General features: G+C 37.2%; 1 protein-coding gene across 5 annotated transcripts in view; it reads left to right on the forward strand.

The window, feature by feature from the left end:
• The first annotated feature begins 4,537 nt into the window (after positions 1–4,537).
• Positions 4,538–20,692, forward strand: part of col17a1b (collagen, type XVII, alpha 1b) — a 33,015-nt gene continuing 16,860 nt past the window's right edge. Inside the window, exons 1-32 of one of the 5 annotated variants that reach the window (XM_081724323.1) lie at positions 4,540–4,740; positions 5,935–5,999; positions 6,306–6,344; positions 6,582–6,686; positions 7,009–7,266; positions 7,492–7,539; positions 8,049–8,078; positions 9,198–9,245; positions 9,700–9,846; positions 10,070–10,246; positions 10,473–10,547; positions 10,653–10,730; positions 10,841–10,993; positions 11,177–11,260; positions 11,665–11,709; positions 11,829–11,996; positions 12,246–12,506; positions 15,119–15,169; positions 15,292–15,318; positions 15,497–15,523; positions 15,615–15,668; positions 15,856–15,960; positions 18,071–18,133; positions 18,368–18,403; positions 18,495–18,548; positions 18,657–18,692; positions 18,831–18,866; positions 18,974–19,036; positions 19,795–19,830; positions 19,918–19,989; positions 20,322–20,348; positions 20,475–20,510. In XM_081724323.1, coding sequence (XP_081580449.1) covers positions 5,945–5,999; positions 6,306–6,344; positions 6,582–6,686; positions 7,009–7,266; positions 7,492–7,539; positions 8,049–8,078; positions 9,198–9,245; positions 9,700–9,846; positions 10,070–10,246; positions 10,473–10,547; positions 10,653–10,730; positions 10,841–10,993; positions 11,177–11,260; positions 11,665–11,709; positions 11,829–11,996; positions 12,246–12,506; positions 15,119–15,169; positions 15,292–15,318; positions 15,497–15,523; positions 15,615–15,668; positions 15,856–15,960; positions 18,071–18,133; positions 18,368–18,403; positions 18,495–18,548; positions 18,657–18,692; positions 18,831–18,866; positions 18,974–19,036; positions 19,795–19,830; positions 19,918–19,989; positions 20,322–20,348; positions 20,475–20,510 — 2,494 coding nt within the window. In that variant the 5' untranslated portion in view covers positions 4,540–4,740; positions 5,935–5,944. Of the gene's footprint in view, positions 4,741–5,934; positions 6,000–6,305; positions 6,345–6,581; positions 6,687–7,008; positions 7,267–7,491; positions 7,540–8,048; positions 8,079–9,197; positions 9,246–9,699; positions 9,847–10,069; positions 10,247–10,472; positions 10,731–10,840; positions 10,994–11,176; positions 11,261–11,664; positions 11,710–11,828; positions 11,997–12,245; positions 12,507–15,118; positions 15,170–15,291; positions 15,319–15,496; positions 15,524–15,614; positions 15,669–15,855; positions 15,961–18,070; positions 18,134–18,367; positions 18,404–18,494; positions 18,549–18,656; positions 18,693–18,830; positions 18,867–18,973; positions 19,037–19,794; positions 19,831–19,917; positions 19,990–20,321; positions 20,349–20,474; positions 20,511–20,692 lie in introns of all 5 variants that reach the window. The other 4 variants (XM_081724322.1, XM_081724320.1, XM_081724321.1 and 1 more) reach the window with 4 other exon arrangements.

Raw genomic sequence — 20,692 nt, forward strand, 5'->3', positions numbered from 1 at the left:
ATATTTTAATCTAAAGGTCATGTTTTAAATTACATGTACAGTTTAATTCGAATTTACTTATTGGTTCAGCCTACAATGCTCGCTGTCACTATCAGACTAATGGAATGCCTCACCTGCTTTACTCAACTGTAGCAACCAGTTCATCTCTTTATATGATACTGCTCACACTGTCTTCTTCAGACACAAATAGGAGTGGAAAATAAAATTTCAACAAGTCATGACTTGTGTACTGGATGCTGTCTGCCTGAAGGTCTTCTTTATGTGCTTATGATTTCTTCCAAAGCCGCTATTAGAGATAGCAGACAGGTAGGTTCTTAGTACAGCAACTTCTTCATAGAGAAACTTATTCACCCCTGCCTATTGTGTGAAGAAGATAGTACTTCATTTGAGTTTGTCTATACCTTAGGGCAACTTGTTATTACTTAACATAAACAGTATGTTTGAGAGATAGAGATGAGATATAAGGTATATGTATATACACTCTCCAGGAACTTTGCTAGGTACACTTGTTTACCTGCTTGTTAAATATCTAATCAGCCAATCACATAGTAGCAACTCAATGCATTTAATTGCTCAACTGAGCATTGTTTAAACACCACTTGAGTAGTGTGCTGACTATTTCCATCCATTTGTGACCATAGTATTCCCATCTTCTGAGTCACAAAACTCAAATAATTTCAAACTGGTTTCTTGAAAATGAGTTCACAGTCACCAGATCTCAATCCAACAGAGCACCTTTGGGATGTGGTGGAATGGGAGATTTACATCAAGGATGTGCATCTGACAAATCTGTAGCAACTGTATGATGAACACTAAATATATCAAAATAAAAGGTGGCTATATATATTTATATAAAACAATATTCATACATTATAATGACATTTGTGTTATTTCATTGGTTTGATACCTTGACTGATTTTCTCAAATGTAGAAAATAGTAAAAATAAACAAAGAGTAGGTTTGTCTTGTGTCATAGGTTTCTCACTAAAAGCAATAAAAAAATCTTATTTACTTGGTCAATTAATATAATTGCATAGTAGCTGAGCATTATTAATTCTTGTGATGAATATCAATCTGTTTCTGTGAGCAGAGCAGGAGACTATCTCTCTGATTGTATAGTAACAATAATTGGCAATTCATGTTCATATAGTGTAAAGCAGAATGCTTATTATATATTGAATGCTAGGTGTGTCTTAGCTTTATCAAGATGTATTTGATGTGGTCAAAAAATATTTTGGTGGTTTGCAAAAGATGTCCTGACGTGAAAGTCTAATATTGTTTTCTCCAGGCAGATTTCACCATGGGGATTTCTCTGTTGAATTTTAACCTGTATCCTGCCCAACAACAGCTACATAATCATTGGGATAGCACTACATTCCTACATGCAGTGTTGCTCCTCAATCCTAAACACATTTTACTGAGAAATGGACGAGTGCCTGTGACAGTGCCAGTAAATTGTTGGTGTTGGAAAACTATTAACCAAAATTCAAGTTGTTTCTTCCCCTCTGCAGTTGCTTTTAGGAGATCCCATGTTTCAAGTTTCAAGTTTCAAGTTTGGTTAATTTGTCACATACATAGTCATACACAGTATAACTCGCAGTGAAATGGTTGAGAGTGCTCTGTCCAAACTGAGGAAAAGAAAACAGGGGTGCATAGAGAAATATAGATATTCTATATATGTGAAATATATATATGCAAAGAGAAATATATATATTCTATGTATGTACAAAATATATTAACAATGTATGAACAATATGTATATTATGATTATATACACAATGTACAATGTATATGGTTGTGTATATATGTACACAATGTACAGAATGTACAGATCCATTTTGTAGAATAACATATTTACAGTTGTTGTGTTACAAGGTAATTGTGGGAAGAAGCTCCTCTTCAGTCTCTCTGTCTTGGTCTTCAGGGAGCGAAAGCACCCCCCTGACCTCAACAGAGAGAAGAGTCTATTGTTGGGAAGGGTGGGGTCCTTCACAATCCTCCTGGCCTTGGTCTGGCACCACTTGTAGTAGATGGTCTGCAGGTCAGGAAGTTCCGTGTGAGTGATGTGCTCTGCTGAACGCACTACCCTTTGGAGTGCTTGTCTGTCCTGCTTGGTGCTATTCCCAAACCAGACTGTGATGTTCCCCATGAGGATGCTCTCGATAGTGCAGGTGTAGAAGTTCCGCAGTACCTTGGAGGGCAGTTTGAAGTCTCTTAGGCGTCTGAGGTGGTAAAGACGCTGACGAGCCTTCTTTGCCAGGGAGTTGGTATGGCGGGACCAGGACAGGTCCTGCGAGATGTGAACACCAAGGTACCTTAAACTATCTACTCTCTCCACTGTGGTTCCACTGATCCTCACAGGTTGGTAGTGCCGCTCCTGCTTCTTGCTGCAATCCACGATCAGCTCCTTTGTCTTACTGACGTTTAGGAGGAGATTATTTTCCTGGCATGTTAGTTGTACTCTAAAAAATATAGTAACAAAGCACAGCAACAAACATATCATATTTGGTTCTACACTTGACTCATAAATTGTTCATCATTCTAATCAGAATTAGAGTTGTTTTAGTTGTACTAGGGAAGAGGTAGAGTCTAGGCTCTCTGTGAGTCATGTTCAGTCTGTGTTTCTATGGGTGTGGTGGACTGAATACAGGTGCCAAGGGATGACAAAGAGAGAATGTGCATGGCTTTAGAGATAAACATTGTACAGATTGCCTTGCTATCACGGAACAGGCTTGTGTCAACCTGAATACAATTACAAACCTCATAATTAGTTATTCAATTCTGCATTCTCTTCAGAAATCATGAATCACTATAATATTACCATGCATTATTTGCAATAAAATATGCATAAACAGTTGAGATAAGCTAGTTCTGCCTTTTTTTCCAGATCCTTCCTGATTCACTGATTCAGTTTATCTTGACTGCGTTAGTTATTTTTAACAATACATTTTGTGTAATTTTATTTGTATTCTCAGTGGGATCACACATTATAAAAATGGCCACAATTTAACAAGAATTGTTAAACTACCCTCAATATATCATCAAAATAAGCGTGTTTTTATTCTTACAAAATATCCACAGTGTTTTGTTATAATTATCAGTTTTAACATGAGAACAAGATTTAAAAAAAATGTCCTAATATTGTTATATAATTAGTCGTTCATTTCTTGTCAGTATTCATATTTCAGCTGGTTGTGTATATTATTAATTATTTTATACTCTAGTTGCTTTCTATAGTACAGTAAAGATCATGTCCTAGTGAATATATAAACAAAAGATGCTGCAGTTTTGAGTAAATAGGTTGTTACCACTGTCATCTGCTTTTCATAATGAACTTATGCAATATAAATTAACGTAGTTGTAGAAAGTATGCCTGTTCTTGTATTTGGAAATGACAAAATAAGCAAAAATGTTGTAAATCTTATCGATTCCGTTTTTTAAAGGTTTATTTATACACTGTCAGTTTCAGATTATTTATACATTGCTTTTTAGAGTTATTGTCACAATTTTCAATAATTTAAATTGTGATAAATCTGGCTGGAAGAGAATGCAAGTGTGTTTTGCAATAAACGCAAAGCAAGGAGGATGGTTCAAGAAGCAAAACTCCAGGGGTTACAGCTGAGCAGTTGCAGGAACTACTTGCATCCTGGGGACACAACAATTAGATACAACATCTTTACCAAAAAAATTTTTGTAAAGCCTGCTAGAAGAAAGTCTCAGCTGTCAACAAAGCACAGATGTAAACATCTGGTTTGCAACTCATTGCTGGAACTTTGACTAGAACTGGGTTCTGTGGTTAGATGAGACAAACACAGACCATTTTTGAAACACCACAGGTAGGTTCAGGCATGAATGAGTCAAAATGAAATGTGGGCCTATTTTGTTTCCATAGGCCCACAGATTGTTGGTAGGATAAATGGTATCATGGACTCCTTTAAATTTCCACCACAATCTGGCTGCCTCTGCCAGAAGGATAAAGCTAGGTCATGGCTGGATCATCCAACAGGAAAGTGATCTCAAGCATACGTCCAGATCCACACAAAAATTGTTCACTGACCTTAGAAGCAAATGTTCATAGTCCACTGACCTAGACTTGTGGGGTGAGCTAAAATTCATCTGAGAAGTTCATAAGTGTGAACCAAGGACCTGGAGAGTCAGATCTCTTTATATTTTTCTTACCTAATCCAGCATTCAGCATTATAGGCCAAAAATTGTGTAGTTGTTGTTTATTATTGGTATAATTTTCTGTCATCAAGAGGTTAGAGAAAGATTAAAATTTTTTCATAGCCTTTTTTTGCAATTCTTGGCCTACAGTAGCTACAATTCTGCAGGTCACTGTAACTGTATACACATGCTCTCACCAAAGGAAAGTGCTAAGACATATAATACATCCAGCTCACACCTGAACATGCCCTAAAGCACTATTTTGCAGGATTATACTGCGATTCCCTGAGGTATTGTCTTTCTCAAAAGCTTGCATGTGTGTGTGCCTGCTGAAAACTGGGGAGTGGCTCGGTGTAAACGCCAGCTCAGGAGTCCTGTGGAGACTTGTCTGTGAAAGTGGGAAGAAAATAAAACAGAACTAGACGGAACAAAGATAATTATTTGACATCTGTGACCACAGGTGAACTTCACAGACAATCGTCAAGTACTACTGGATTTTCTCACGCCACATTATAAGAACATTATTCTCGTCTGTGCAAAACCAAAACTTTCTTCTAAGTTTCCACTGGACTTCAGGTAAAACAATGTAGACTGTTTACTATTATTTAGTTTTTAAGAAAAATTCTTAACTGAAGTGAATTGGTGTAAACTCCTGCACAGTAGTCCTGCTCATAAGGTATACATTTTGCACATTAGCATTTTATTGGCATATTACCTTTTTTCTTGATACTGTCTAACTATTCCTTAAAGCAAGATGGCGCACAATATCTCCATAACCATATTAGACTGGGTGTAATGAGTTACAATGTAGATACAATGTAGATATACTTTGTATGAAATTGCATAGTTTACAGGGTCTTTGTTGCAAATCTGCAAGGCTGAATCTTTTATAACTAATGCAAAATACTACAATGTTTGGTGATATGTTTTGACCACAGTTTGAAAGTAGTACTGTATGTTAGACTACATGAGAATTAGATGTTTAAGGCCTTTAGATTTCTGTTCATAATACATGGAACTATGGTTTTAGAAACTGAATTTAAAGACAAGTAAGGTGAGTGAGGTGGATGATGTTTTAAACTAAAAATGCTGTATTGTATACATGCATTTTGTTGTCTGTGCCATCAAGATGTGAACTTATATCCTCTAGTGTAAATCAATGTCAACATTGTTCAATGCAAAAATATATTCTGAGTTTGAGGGTTTTTTGTTTGTTTGTTTAATTACAGTGTCAGCTTAATAAAGGAAAAATATTTTATTTGTGTATGATTTCAGTACCAAATATTTAAAAAACTTCTTCCTTCTGCTTACAAGAATATAAATCTTATAGACTTATCACACACTACTGTCACTCTGTTGGATACTGATTTCAGCTATATGGTAATATTCTCTAAAATTTCACTATTACACATATAAAATTAGAAATTTGACTAGATGTTCTATAGACTCTTTGAAAAGGTAGATTGTTGTTTGTTATATATTTTCAATATGTAATCATCAGTACAGATTTCTGCAAGTCAAATAATCTCTACAGTATGCAGCCATATGAGTGAAGCCTCTATTCATTCTTTGTGTGTGGAAGGTTTTTGCCACCAAACTGAACAATTTTTAATTGGTTTGAAATGTGGGATATATGGTTTTATTAAAAAAACTGCATCTATTGATTGACAAGCTAAAACATTGTTCTACTGACTTGTATGCTTTATACGCTTTGAGAATTAAATGATCGGTGGCTATTCTGCTTTTACATTGATAATCTTTTTTTTGTAGTTAGCATGGAATGGATTCATTAACAAGGCAAACAAACAACTCAGGAGGAGGTTCTGGTGAGAGAAGTAAGGATGATTACATAATTCTAATGACTAGAATTTGTTTTGTATCAAGTAGCAAAACTCGTATGAAACTACTACATCTTCAAGTTTACTTGGGCTGATATATAGATTAGAAGAAAAGAGCGCCATCATATGGATGTGTAGTATTTTTGAATCGCAGTTATTATATACAGTTTAATTTATTTATTAAACTGTATATAATACAGTTATTTTATTATTATGTACAGATTAATTTCATGTTTGTCTATTTGTGTTTTGATCAAATAAAACAAAAAAAAAATTAAACAAGATAAAATGTTCTGCTTCCAGCTGGGAGTGAAATAACTAGACTCACATCGTTACCACCAAGTAAGATACATCATTTTGTGTAGGCTTCTCCTAACATGAGATTACCCATTTCATTTTGTAAAACACCTGCAAAAAAACAGTTTTATTTATGATTTGGCATCATATAAGTATTTGTACATAACACTGGATATTAAAATGTCTAATCTAATGGGATCGTAATTACTGAGATTTGTAAAAATGATTTATTAAGATGAATGAGACAGTGTAGTGAGTCTGTGTTCTTTTTTCACCTAATAGAGGGCTTCAGTGGATCTGGCAGTAAGAGCATGTCCACCAGCTCCTGGGGAACTGCCTTTGATAAGAATATAGCTCAAAACAGCAGCACCTCTTACTTTTCATCCTGTAAGAACTACAATTCCTACTGAATACTGAGAAAATTTAAAAAGAATGGTAGAATGTTATGAAAATCCTTTTAGCATTTATGAAATTATAACCATAATACAACATAATGTATGCAGATTAAAATATTATAATTTAAATGTCCGTCAGGGCTGGTACACTTGTAAAAGAGAGCTATATGTTTCTTGTTTATATCATGCATATCATTTAATTATTAGATAATAAGTTAACTGCATTCAGTGATATGCTCAATCAAACTTTGTTGAAGTGTATGTTTGGCACATTAGATTAGTTCTGAATATATGCTTTTCATTCTCTTTTTCAGCTTCAGTGGGTGTGAATGCAGGGGAGTTGGATTCTGATATGTTCCTTGGGGATGATTCGACTGGGAATAGCAGGAGTGGAGGGGGATGTGGAGGCAATGCAGGTTATGAAAGTACATCTGGAACAGGCTCAAGCTCAAAGGGTAGATCCAGCTCCTCGGGGCTTATGAGAAGGATGCAAGATTCAACCTCCTCCATCAACCACTCCCCTATTTTCCTAGAGAGGAAGAGTATGGCCAGTCACTCAGGGGGATACGATGGTGAGTATCGCTAATTACAGCACGTGTGAGTGCATTTCATGTTTTGCAGACTGGTAAATTGAAATTAGAAGTAACATGAGTGACAAAAACGGGATTGACAAAATTTAGAAATGTGTTATATTTCAAATTCACAGTAGGAATACATTACAAAACATTCTAGAATAGTTTGTCCTTTATCTAAATTTGGCCTTTTTGTTGTTGTTGTTGTTGTTTTTGTTGTTTTAGGAAGTTCAAGTGCTAATTCATCACCGGAGATCACAAGGAAAGATTATGGTAAGAAATGTAGGTTCTCGGTGATCACAAGCCAAAGACAGCACACTGCACAAGGCATTCAAACCTGAGTCAGGTTGTAAAGAATACCTCTGCATTGCTAAGCTGTGTATTTACTGGGTGTGCCCTCACTAATGATTCACTAATGATCAGAACACATATGACTCATAGATGGTTAACTATTCTCATTGGGAAAGGAAGCTGGCAGCTTCCCTCTTTCCTTTGGTACCATGTGACATAGCAGCAGATGGGCACGCTCAAGGAAAAGGGCTTCATATTCTTCATGAGGGTACTCAGAAACTTGACCAAAACAAACAACACAAACAAATGTGCCATTAGGCTTCATGCACTTTGGAGAAGGTGTGTGTTGCCTTTCACCCTCTTAGACTTCTGGTAATGATTTATATTAGTACATGGTAAGGGACTATGGAAATATTGTTAGGACATAATGGAAAGTAAAGTCAAAATATTGCAAGCAACTTGACATGAATTTTGCCATGTGTTTATAATAGGCGCATCCAGAGGAAGGTCTCAAAGCAGAGGTAAGGTTCATTAGTGACAAAATTTTATTTTCCTACTGAACAAAGTGTATGGTGTATTATCTTAGACAACATTTAGTTGTAGTTTTGATTAGAGGTTTAGTGGTGTAATTTCTATTTCATATTAATATATTAATCTATACAGTTGCTAAATTCAATGTATTTGTGTGGTTTGAAACACAATTGGATAAGATGGAAAGAAGAAAAATATACATAAATAATTATAGAAAGCCTAATATTAGTTTTAACTGCACAATTATTAGGCATGTTTATTTTTGAATGTTAATTTTATTATTGAACAACTACAGTGCTCTTGGTCAATCCAAAAGGTTAATAAACCTCAAACCTGAATATTTAAGTAAAAGTGAGGTTTTGGCTTTCTTCAGAGAATATCTATGTGTGCATAAATATGGGGCAACTACTAGTGTGCAGAATTATTATGCAACTAAATGAAAGCAGAAATGTTCCCATCTCAGTTGTTTATTTTCATCTGTTAAAGTGAGAATAATAAATAAACAACTCAGAATTTACAAATATACATTTCTGACATTTAAAAAATAATTAGTGACTAATATAGCCACCCTTCTTTTCAATAACATTCATAAGCCTTCCATTCATGGAGTCTGTCAGTTTCTTAATCTGTTGATGATCAACTTTTTGTTCAGCAACAACCGCAGCCTCCCAGACACTGTTCAGAGAGCTGTACTGTTTTCTTTTACTGTAAATCTCCCATTTAAGAAGGGCCCACAAGTTCTTAATAGGGTTTAGGTCACATGATGAATGGGGCCATGTCATTATTCTTTCATCTTTAAGGCCTTTACTGGCTAGCCACGCAGTGAAGTACTTTGATGCATGCAATGGAGCATTGTCCTGCATAAAAATCATGCAGACTATTTCCTGTACCACTAATTGAAGAAAGTGTCTTTTAAAAACTGGCAGTAGGTTTGGGAGTTGATTTTGAGTCAATCTTCAACCCGAAAAGGTCCAACTAGTTCAACTTTAATAATATCAACCCATAGCAGTAATATATATATATATATATATATATATATATATATATATATATATATATATATATATATATATATATATATATATATAAACCTTTCTTTTTTGCTACAGAGAGTGAAATCAGGGCCAGATTACAGAGTGCATCCCCCTCAACCAGATGTAAGTGTGTTTCCATGATGAATTTTCTGTTCACATTAAAATCTTATCAGGCTATTAGGCTTTATTCTTTCTTTTACTTATCACACTGATAAGGTTTGAAATCTTAAACCAATTTTTCTCCACAGACACTTGCACAATTAATCAAAATAAATTTAAGAAACATAACATTTATTTAATCTGTCTGAAATTAGGAATAAATATAGGCCTATTCTTAAAGTCAAACTCAATAAAGACATTTTCACTAGTTTATTGTTGGACAACTCATTTTAGAAACCTCAAGATATCTTTCTTACCTTACCACAAAAGCCATAAAATGAATAAACAAACAAAGCACTATGAGTTTAAAGAGACAGCATGGCTCCCTTGCCATCCTTCCTGGCCTTCACTCTGCTGTGTTGGAGACATGCACAGGAAACACAGGATGAGGAACATGCCTGCCACTGTCTCCTTGCAGGGACAGAACTGGACGATGTGAAGAAGCTGCTGAAAGCTAGCCGATCGTCCAGCGTAAGCCCAACACGCTCCTCTGCCTCCTCCACGCTGCCTGTGCCTCGCAAAGCCACAGTCGAGACCAAGATCATTAAACAGGGCACCCAGACTGGTATGGCAGCAGGCTTGGCTCTCACTGACATCTTACTTTAGTGGAAGAGTAATCAGACAAGAGTTAAGAGAGACTAATTTTGTGAGACTGACAGAGCCACTTGTACACCTTTTACAGTACCTGTAACATACTGTATCTTACTGCAGTAGCAATCATTTCATAATTTTGGTTTTATCTATACATACCTATACACTTTCAAATGTGCATAAATATTTTTTTCTAGTGTCAGGGCAATATGACACCACCCTTCTGGAGTCAGCGTTTCCATCCTACACATGGACTAGCTCCACACTACCGTCTAATATCTCTAGTGGAACTGCCTTTGGTTTTCAAAGCAGCACAAACAATATGTCCCCAGGATCCTCTCTTGGAAACAGCGCTGCTCCATCTTCACTCTCAGGTCAACCACATTTGTGTGCTTTATGTTTAATGTCTATAACCAGAAGATGGCATCAGAGAGACAAAGCTGATGTCAAATAAATTGAGAACAATTCCAGCTGCTGGCTTCTTGTAGGGTTTTCTGGGGTACCAAGTTGAAATTAGAATGACTATAACTTTATTGTACATAACATTGTATAATAAATTATTATTATTGTATATTAAATTAATGCATTTTTGGTTTACAGTGTATGGCTTCCAGAATAATCTTGCTTCAACATCTAATTCAGTTCTCACATCTAATGGAGTTAACACACATTTAGGTATGGCACTAAAACCTATCCATGAGTTTAACACAGTTAACATACCCAGATTAGTATTCACCACCATTTATGGTGTGTGTATGTTTGTGTGTGTGTGTTCTCTAGGATATGGTGTGCAGAAAAACATATCTCAGGGTGTGGGTAGCTCTGGTATTGTAAGTACAGGAGTCTCTACTTGTACAGGTATTTGTAATGCTATCTGTATTTGATAAATATTAATTCTTAAGTTAGATATATTGTTAGATCAGATATGTGTTGGAGATGATATTTACCAAATCTATACTTTTTTGTAGGTACTGCTACACAGCCTGTCAAAGATGATGCACCACGGAAATACATTATACTTGAGAAGGAGAATATTCCTACAAACAGGGAAACGGAGGTGCTCATATTGTCTAAGGACAGTGGAAAACATTTCACTAGCAGCATCCCAAATAGCAAAGGAGGTAAATATATTGATCCAGTTAAGGCCACATCTGGGTGTGGTGTCAGATAAAAAGTTAATTTTGCAGTAATACATGCAGTGTTGTTATAGCTGTTACTTCAGGACATAGTTACAGTATAAATTATTAATAAAGTCTTTTTTCACATTGAGATCTAATGTAATATGAATAATGTCTAATTTATAGGGTCAGATAATTCATTGAAGAAGGAGACCATGGCAACCAGCTACACTGAATCAGCTCCTGTCAAGTCTAGCTCAAGCTCATACTGTAAGCATTTGGGTTACTCAGTAATACCTGTCTTCAAGTAGTTGGGTTACTCAGTAATACCTGTCTTCAAGTAGTTGGGTTATTCCGTAATACCTGTCTTCAAGTAGTTGGGTTATTCCGTAATACCTGTCTTCAAGTAGTTACATTCTATACAACCTCTTTAAATATTTTACCAGTCAGGTGTCCTTCTTCCATGAAAAAGAGATTACTGATTATGAAAGTTTATAATAATTACTAATTATTGAGGTTTGGAACAAATAAGTGTATCCTTATTGAATACCAGGAACATGCGATACCAATAAAGTGATTTAATGCATTATTTGTCTAAGGAAATGTGAAAAGTAAGTAAAAAATTTTTTAAATGAATTTTTAAAAAATTATAGTTTTTAATTAAATCTCCACAGATGGATCTTCCGTAGTGCCAACAAAAGACAAGGCTACTTATGCAAGTAATGTCTTTCTTTTGTTCATTTATTTGTTTTATGTAAAGTACCATGTCAGATTAAAAAATCTGAATTAGGACTTGGTGTCTGAACAAATATTTTCTTCCTCATGTGGATCTTGCCAGAGATTTATAAGGACAGTGATACTGGAAAAGGCGGAGGGGGCTGTCTAGGCTGTGGTCCAAGCTCCTGCTCCTGGTGGAAGTGGCTGCTCGGTCTGCTGCTTGGCCTCCTCATGCTTCTTGGCCTCCTGTTTGGACTTATTGCTCTTGGACGCACCCTTGCCCACCAGGGTATGTCTTTCTTTCCATCACTATTTTTATCATAGCAAATTCTTTGTCCCAAAACATTCCCACAAGGATTCAATTGACTGCGCTCTTTTTGGGTAAGAAGTATTGCAGACTTCTCTCTGTCAATGTGTCATAAGGCAATACTAATAAATTGAGTTTTTATTACACACATATTTTCAGTTGTATTTACAAAGAAATGCTAATCTGTACAGTTGCCTAAGTGCACCACAATTTATGCTTTCCTTTTTAAAGCGGAGGAGGTGAGCAAGCTAAAAGCACGAGTGGATGCTCTTGAGGGCTTGTCCTCTGTCAGGAGTGCCCACACCAGTCGGCTGAGTGACCCTCATAACGACATCCACCGCCTTAAGTCAGGCATTGAAGTGGACAGTGGCGTGGTCAGCCCTGATAACAGCCTGAGCCTTGGAGCTACTGCTACTGCCACAGACACGGCTGCTCTTCAGAGAACTGTGCAGAGAATATTGCAAGCTGAAGTGCAGTCGCAGGCATTCAGAGGTACTGAGCAATCACATGTACACATTGACATGTGTGCGCCCCCACCACCCCCCACACACACATATGGCTTCATACAAATGCAATGGGTACAGCCCATAATTTCCCTACACAAGAGGGTTTCAGTTGAATGAAAGGAAATGGCACCAAGGTAAGGAAAGGAATAAACAGCTTTATTAGAGGTTTCACAAAATATTAAAAAAACTACAACAGAATATTTTAAAAGGTGTTTTGCTATGTGCTAACCAATGAAAAAACCCTAAAAAGAATATGCTGATACAAGTAAATATTTAATGTACAAATTCTCAGGGACAATCATAGTTGCCCATGTGTACAACATTAATTACATTGTGTTTTTTAGGTCCCTTTGACATGTGTAGGTACCTGGTAAAATTTCATGACCATTCACACAATGAATCTCGCAGTGTGGAACACCCAAATCAATAAAACCGTACATTTCAATCTTGCATGGACAAGCATAATCACTATCACTGCACATACATACCATCTCCAACCAGCCCTACGTGCCGCCAGTGGGAACATACAACTGCCTACTGCAAGAGACAACAAAAGTTAAAGAAGGAAAAAAGAAAACAAAAGAAAACCCAGGACCAAATAAACAATGTCCCTTATTGCCTGCGTGTGTGACCATTAGCTCCTTCCACCAAATAGTACCACTAGTCACAATTTTCTGTACTAATTTAAATACAGACAGTTGAGCTCTATCAATGCTCATTTTCCTTCTTTAAAAGAGGACCCCCACTAAGATAACACAGAGACACAGATTACAACCCCATCAACTCATCCTCATTAATAGTACTACCAAAACAAACAAAACTAAATTTATTCTGGGTACAACAGTGACTGACATCATGCCACAGGGTAACCTGTAATAGCTGAAAAATAACCCACCAACCAGGGAGCATACCCTAAAGCACCCTCTAAGCATTGCAGTCTACCACTAAAGAACCAGCACCCTCAGGCTACCTGCTAATCTCCAGGTTCACACAACTGTCATCTAGGACTTATCTTGCAGGCAGGCTCTAATCCTAACATCAGTAGAGTCAAATCCCACTGTTAACCCCAAATTAGGCCCAATGAACTAACAAGTGATGGTTAACACTTACAGCTCCTTAACTTGACACCCCTGCCCTCTAGGCACTCCCTGTTCTCAGTCTGTAATGCTATAAAACCACAAATTAGAGTCCATTAATGGAGGTAATAACATATGAATGCAGACAACCACATACTCACAGTTTAAAAGGACCACTGGTTCCTTCTAATGTAGCAAGGATTGCAAGGATTGTGCTATGTGATTCCCCCACACCAAATAAATACTACTCCTCAAGACAAGAAAAATATAAGTGTGCAACCACTTAATGTGTCTGGAGGAGCAATGCACTAGTCTTCAGGTTATCACATCTAATCACATCTATCACCCTGAAATTTGTCTGTGCCCCATGGGCAATTACCTACATCCAGGGCCTAAAAATATCCTGAACAGTCACAATTGCCATTCCCTACTCCCTCCCAATGAGCAAAGACACATATTTGGATAGATAAAAAAGGGTTTAAATTCTGACCTGCAGTACCCCTAGTTGTTCTTTTAGCAGGCTTGGACAGCCATTCTACCACCAGGTCCAGCTGTACCACCTCCTCCTCATCCAGCCCTTCCAGTATTTCATGCTGAGCAGCTAAACAGACCATGGAGACAATTGGAATGATGACTGGGTCATTGACAGGCCTGTTAATGATGGCACTGATGACCTTGGGTAAATTGGCTTGTACTGTACATAGGGAGCTCACATTAACACTTTGGAGCCCTTATCTGCATCCAAATCTCCCGCCAGCGGTTTTACCACTGATGCCAGCTTCTTTGGCTGCACAACGTGGTCAGCAGGCAGGGAAGGTCCTGGTTCCTTAAAGATACCTGTAAGAGGTCAGGACTGGGACTGATGTATATTTAATTCCATAATAGGATCATTGTGCCACTACATTCATTATACCACATCCTTTGACCTTACGGACCATCCCAACTTCATCAAAACACCTCACCAACTCATATACCTCAAGACCGCATTAATCTTGAATCCTATGGTCCCTTCGTGGATGTTTACATCAGTACACCCGAACTAAAAATCGAAAGAGGGCATGTATGACAGGCTCTGTAAGATACAGCTGCCTTCATCTGTTTCTCTGCATGAACAGACCTGCCAAATTCTCACAATGTTCCTGCTCCCAGTCTCTCTTATCACCTTCCCTCAACTGGTCCACTGCAGTACCCAAAAGTGGATCACTGGGAAGGTGTGGCTTTCAGTCAAATATGAGTTCATAGAGTTAATACATTGTTGACTGATCCTGAGGTCAGGTGCTGAGGAAATGCATTGCATGGTTAAGTTGCTTACACTAGCCATTATCTTCAGGATCATACAGGCTAGATTGGTTCTTCTTGACAGCATAGAACTGATAATGTTTTAGCTGTTCTCCTTCAAAATTTCTTCCTTCAAAATTTCTTCTTATATATATATATATATATATATATATATATATATATATATATATATATATTTAAAAATGTGGGGCCTCATATAAATATCTGCTTTTTTTGTATACAGCCAGTCTTGCTTCTTCATTCAAAGGAGAAAGAGGTCCACCAGGGACCAAAGGTAAGACACTACAGTGCCAGAATGAAGAGTCAGTATGGGACTGGCTTTCAAGATAAGGCCTTTCTTTCTTATACATCAGGGTCATGTAAGATCTTTACATATGACAGTAACTGTGGTTTTAGGTGACACTGGTGCTCCAGGAATCAAAGGTCTGTAGAAATTTAAATAACTTATTTGTCATTGTCACTGTAATTATCAGTGTTATTAACTGCTGTGGAAAATATTAAAGGCTGTTTGAATAGGTGCTGACTTTAATGTCAACAAATGTATGTATGTCAAACATGCTTGTGTGTACAACATAATTAACATAAAATAAATGCTTCTCAGGAGATGATGGTATTGCGGGATTGCCAGGTAAGGACCATGTTAAAAGTGATAACTGCTTAGATTTCAGATATTTTCTGTAAGCTACACTGATGATAAAATACTGTTCGGTGGTCTCTAGGACCAGCAGGACGCCCAGGACCTGAAGGGCCAAAAGGGCAAAAAGGAAGTGCAGGTTAGTTTTCTGTGCTATCTGGAAAGGAAATAAATTCCATTTCTTCACTTCAATCTTCTTACTGAGGATTCCTTATTTTTCAAATTCCATTAATTCTTAGATCCATTTCCCATAGACACATTCTTAAGCATCTCCTCAAATATGAGGAGTTTCAGCAACTGTTTATGCTGTTTACTGTATTTTGCAGGTGAACACGGTGTCGAGGGACCACCAGGAGTTAGGGGACGAGAAGGACCCCCAGGGCCCCGGGGAGAGCCAGGCCAAGCGGGCTTTGCAGAGAAGGGTGAAAGAGGTAAGATGGATGAGATATAGAATTCTGTAAATACATATTTATTTGCAATGATATTCTAGCTTTAAAAAATACAGTGTAGTCTATACAGTGTAGTATTTAATTGGACATTGACTTAATTTTTCTTTGGACCAGTACTCTAGTCCAGCAAAATGCTGGATTTGACAGTGAAGGTGAAGTAGAGAAAGTCAGGGTAAAGTACAGAATGTCAGTTCCACAGTTCCTTGGTTCATATATTTAATTGTAAGCATCATATAAGGATATAATGATTTTATTAATAATAATAATATTAAAATAAATAAAGGCTACATTAAAAGAAAAATGCTCATTTAAAGAATATATTACACGGTACATAATATAAAAGTACAGCAAGTAAAAGAGAATCTATCATTTAAAGTAAAAAAAAAAACTATTTAAAAAGCATTCTTGAAGGAAAAAAAGTAAAATAGAGTACATAGTTAAAAGTAAAAAAAAGTATGTTAAAAACAAGCCAGGTAAAGATACAGTCATGGCAGAACATTTTAATTAAAGACCTTACAAAAGGTTTTACAAAGTGAAAAGTGCTTAACTTTCCTCTTGAAAGTATTTTGTCAAGAGCCCTCAGGTATTCTCTGGAAGAGAATTCTAGAGTTCGGGGCCATGGCAGCCAAATGGAGCCTCAGTGCTCTTTAGTCAGGTGGTAGGCACCACCAGCACATTTTTATCAGCTGAACTGAGGGCCCTTGAGGGTACATGCTTGTGATCATACTGCTGAGGTATAAAGGGGCAAGACCATGTAAATGCATAAAAGTCAACAGTAGTATTTTTAAATCAGTTCTAAGTGACACGGGTAGTCAGTGTTACTCTTTAAGGATGGATTTGCATGTGCTAGGACTCTGGCTGCTGCAGTCTGAACCCTCTTTAGGTTTGAAAGAGTTTTCTTTGGAAGACCTGCTAGCAGTGCAATATAGCTGCGCAGATGTGATGATACAAACTCACACAAGAGTTTTTCACTGTTTTCACAGTTTTTGGCAGTTCACAAATTTCCACTGGTGCACTCTCTTCATTGTCTTCCATTAGCTGCCTGCATCAGATGTAAAACCTTGATGCTTGTCTATAAAACCAAAAATGGACCAGCTCCTCCATACATGATGTCCTTGGTCAAAGCCCGATCCATACCTCGAGCACTTCAAACCTCAAGCTAGGCTCGGCTTGAAATACCATGCTTCAAGTTTTATGGAAGACAAGCATTGAGACGATTCTCTGTCATGGCTCCTAGATGGCGGAACAAACTTACTCTTACTGTCCAGATAGCAGAGTCCCTTGCAGTCTTCAAACACAGACTAAAGACCCATCTATTTGTGGAATATTTAGACTGACCACTGACCCTGATCCTATGTTGACTAACTGAAACTAGTACTTCTTGTAGGGTATTGTTTATTGCATTGATATTGCCTGCTACTTTGTTGACTAGCAAACTCTAGTACTTATTGTTTATTGCACTTATCATTGTCTGAGATAGACCTTATGCATTTTGCACTTCTAGGCATCAGCATTGATCCTTGCATTTTAACAGTATTCTAATTCATTGGTATATTGGACTCACACCTACTGTACTGGCTAGGATGTATTCTATGATTAAATGATAAAGCACTTTTGTAAGTTGGTCTGGATAAGAGGGTCTGCTAAATGCCATAAATGTAAATGTAAATGTAACTGATAGGGACTACAGATAAGTTATTGCATCAGTGCATTCATGACCATTCCCAATGATTATAAAGTCCATTTTATCATTGTTAAGTTTCATGAGATTATGAACCATCCAGGATTTGACAGTTAAAAAGTAAGTCAACTGAACCCCAGGTGTCAGTGGTTAGGGACATTTATAACAGTAACATATTCACACACTATTTTGATGATTTTCTACACTGAACTCCGAAAATACTATGATATGTAAATATGCATTACAACAACTATGTGTTATGTAAACAACATCAAAAGAATCATTACTAACAGTGAGTGGGTTAAGGTTTTAACTTTATCATGTCCAAGTGAATTTTACAGTATGCCAACACATATTCTAGATAATCATGACATAATATGGCTATTTGTAAATCTTTCTCTATTCTTTCAGGTTCTCCAGGTGAACCAGGATCCCGTGGCCCTCCTGGTCCAGTTGGTCCACCTGGTCTAAAAGGTTCAGACTTTATTAAACTTAAGAACTGTTTCATTATTAATTTACACCTTGCAATTATTCATTATTTTATGTGAACATATTGGAATTGCATAGCACATCTACAATTTTGATGTGAGTGGTGTAAGATGCTGAGCAATACGATTTTTGAAAATTTGCCTGAAAAGAGCTGATTTCTTTAATTCATAGGAAGGGTATTCATATTTCTATTCATATTCATATGAATCTGTCTCTCAGGTTCTGCAGGTGCTAATGGTCTCTCAGGTGCACCAGGTTTGTATCTCCCGTGACAAACTGCTGGCTGCTGTCATCATGTGATGTATTCTAAAATCAGATGTGATCACCAGTGTTTTGCCCTGTGCAGGTGAACCAGGTCCACAGGGCTTCAGAGGAGAAACTGGCCATGCAGGACCCAAAGGCATGACAATGGCATTCATCTAAACACGGGTTCACAACAAAACAGATTGATAATGCTCGGTTAAAGAGAATTGAACATAATTTAATTCTCACTTTTTGTGATTGACAGGTGACAGAGGATCCCCTGGGCCACAAGGAATTAAGGGTCTGTATATAGTATTATTTGAAATAACTACTATCTGCATACTGTACCATACTTTTGCCAGTTCACATTAACTTGTATAATATACAGAGATATTTTTATAATGAAATGTATATAATTGTTTTCATTATTTTATTCCAGGCGATCATGGTGAAAAGGGTGATACTGGTATACCAGGTGTGGGTTTTATGCACATTTAATCTGTCTTTCAAAAACTGGGTTATTGATGGAATACCATTGTGTGAGCTTCTGTGACTTTGTTCTTTTTCTGTTCAATCCATCAGGTTTGCAAGGGCCTTCAGGGAGACAAGGACTGACTGGTGAGAAAGGATCCAAAGGGTCAGCAGGTGAGCAGAAACTGAAAGCATAAATGCCTGCCATACTGCTATACCTACACCTGACAGCCCGCTGTAGTACTGATATACCTACACCTGACAACCCCCTGCCATACTGCTATACCTACACCTGACAACCCCCTGCCATACTGCTATACCTACACCTGACAGCCCGCTGTAGTACTGATATACCTACACCTGACAACCCCCTGCCATACTGCTATACCTACACCTGACAACCCCCTGCCATACTGCTATACCTACACCTGACAGCCCACTGTAGTACTGATATACCTACACCTGACAACCCCCTGCCATACTGTTATACCTATACCTGACAGCCCCCTGTAGTACTGATATACCTACACCTGACAACCCCCTGCCATACTGCTATACCTACACCTGACAACCCCCTGCCATACTGCTATACCTACACCTGACAACCCCCTGCCATACTGCTATACCTATACCTGACAGCCCCCTGTAGTACTGATATACCTACACCTGACAGCCCCTGCCATACTGTTATACCTACACCTGACACTTTGCCTGTGAAATTAACCCATCATTAATCAATGAACATCAAGTATAACGTGGCTGAATCATGCCATTTTTATTGAATGATGAATCTTTTATCTTTATTCAAACAACCATTTGTAAAGTAGACTGACCTGCAGTACCATGTATCTGTGATCCCTAGACAGAGTCATTACCTAAATCATTACAGTATGTTTTATATGTAAATTATGAATATATTTTCACATTAACAGGGGCTCCAGGTGCTGATGGCGAAAAGGGACAAAGAGGTGAATGGCATTCCAGCAAACTATTATTTGAACAGTATGATACCAAATACTCCTTTTAATTCATCTTATCTTTTAAATAATCCCAAGGTGACCAAGGACCAATCGGTCTGCCAGGAATCAGAGGCCCAGCTGGGCCGGCTGGTGATGCAGGACCTCCAGGTATTTCATTATTATTATTGCATTGCAGTGCCCTTTTAAAGCTCAGAGAAGCATTTTCATTTTAAAATTCATTGCTACAATTAACAGGCCATTTCTGTCACAAATACAAGCTTTTCAGTACTAATAAAAACCATATCCACTACATGTACATTCTTCATGTTTGTTGCAAGAATGCTCAGAGATGAACAAGTGAAGTGATTGTGGTGCTGTTTTGACACTTTTACTTGAGTGATCAAATAAACCTATCATAAGGAGAAGGAATGTTTGAGAAGTTTATACACACAGTTTTTATGGTCTTGGTTTAAGTGTTTCTTCTGCTTATTTTGTATTAGGACTTCCAGGACTTCAAGGACCTCCAGGTAAATAATGAAACTAATATGGCTTATAATTTGCATCTTTTTGCACAAATTTGAATACTACTAGCATATGTAAAAATTACAATATGTGGAAATAAAATGCTGATCACTATATTTCTCCTCATATAGGTGTTCCAGGAAGTCCTGGGCAACCTGGTGTAAAAGGTTTAGTAATACTTTATACTTCTACAGTATATAAACAATATAAAATAAGATGTACCTTATAGATCTATATGTAGTAACTTTATAAGCACTGGAAATTGATCATATTTGAGGACAAGTAGTATTAGTTCAAAGTTACTGTCTTTAAATGTTTTCATTTAAAGTTCTCACAGTTTTCATTAAAT

Source organism: Electrophorus electricus, chromosome 12 (assembly GCF_041902795.1).
Source record: "Electrophorus electricus isolate QZ-2024a chromosome 12, ASM4190279v1, whole genome shotgun sequence".
In the NCBI taxonomy this organism is placed as follows: Eukaryota; Metazoa; Chordata; class Actinopteri; order Gymnotiformes; family Gymnotidae; genus Electrophorus; species Electrophorus electricus.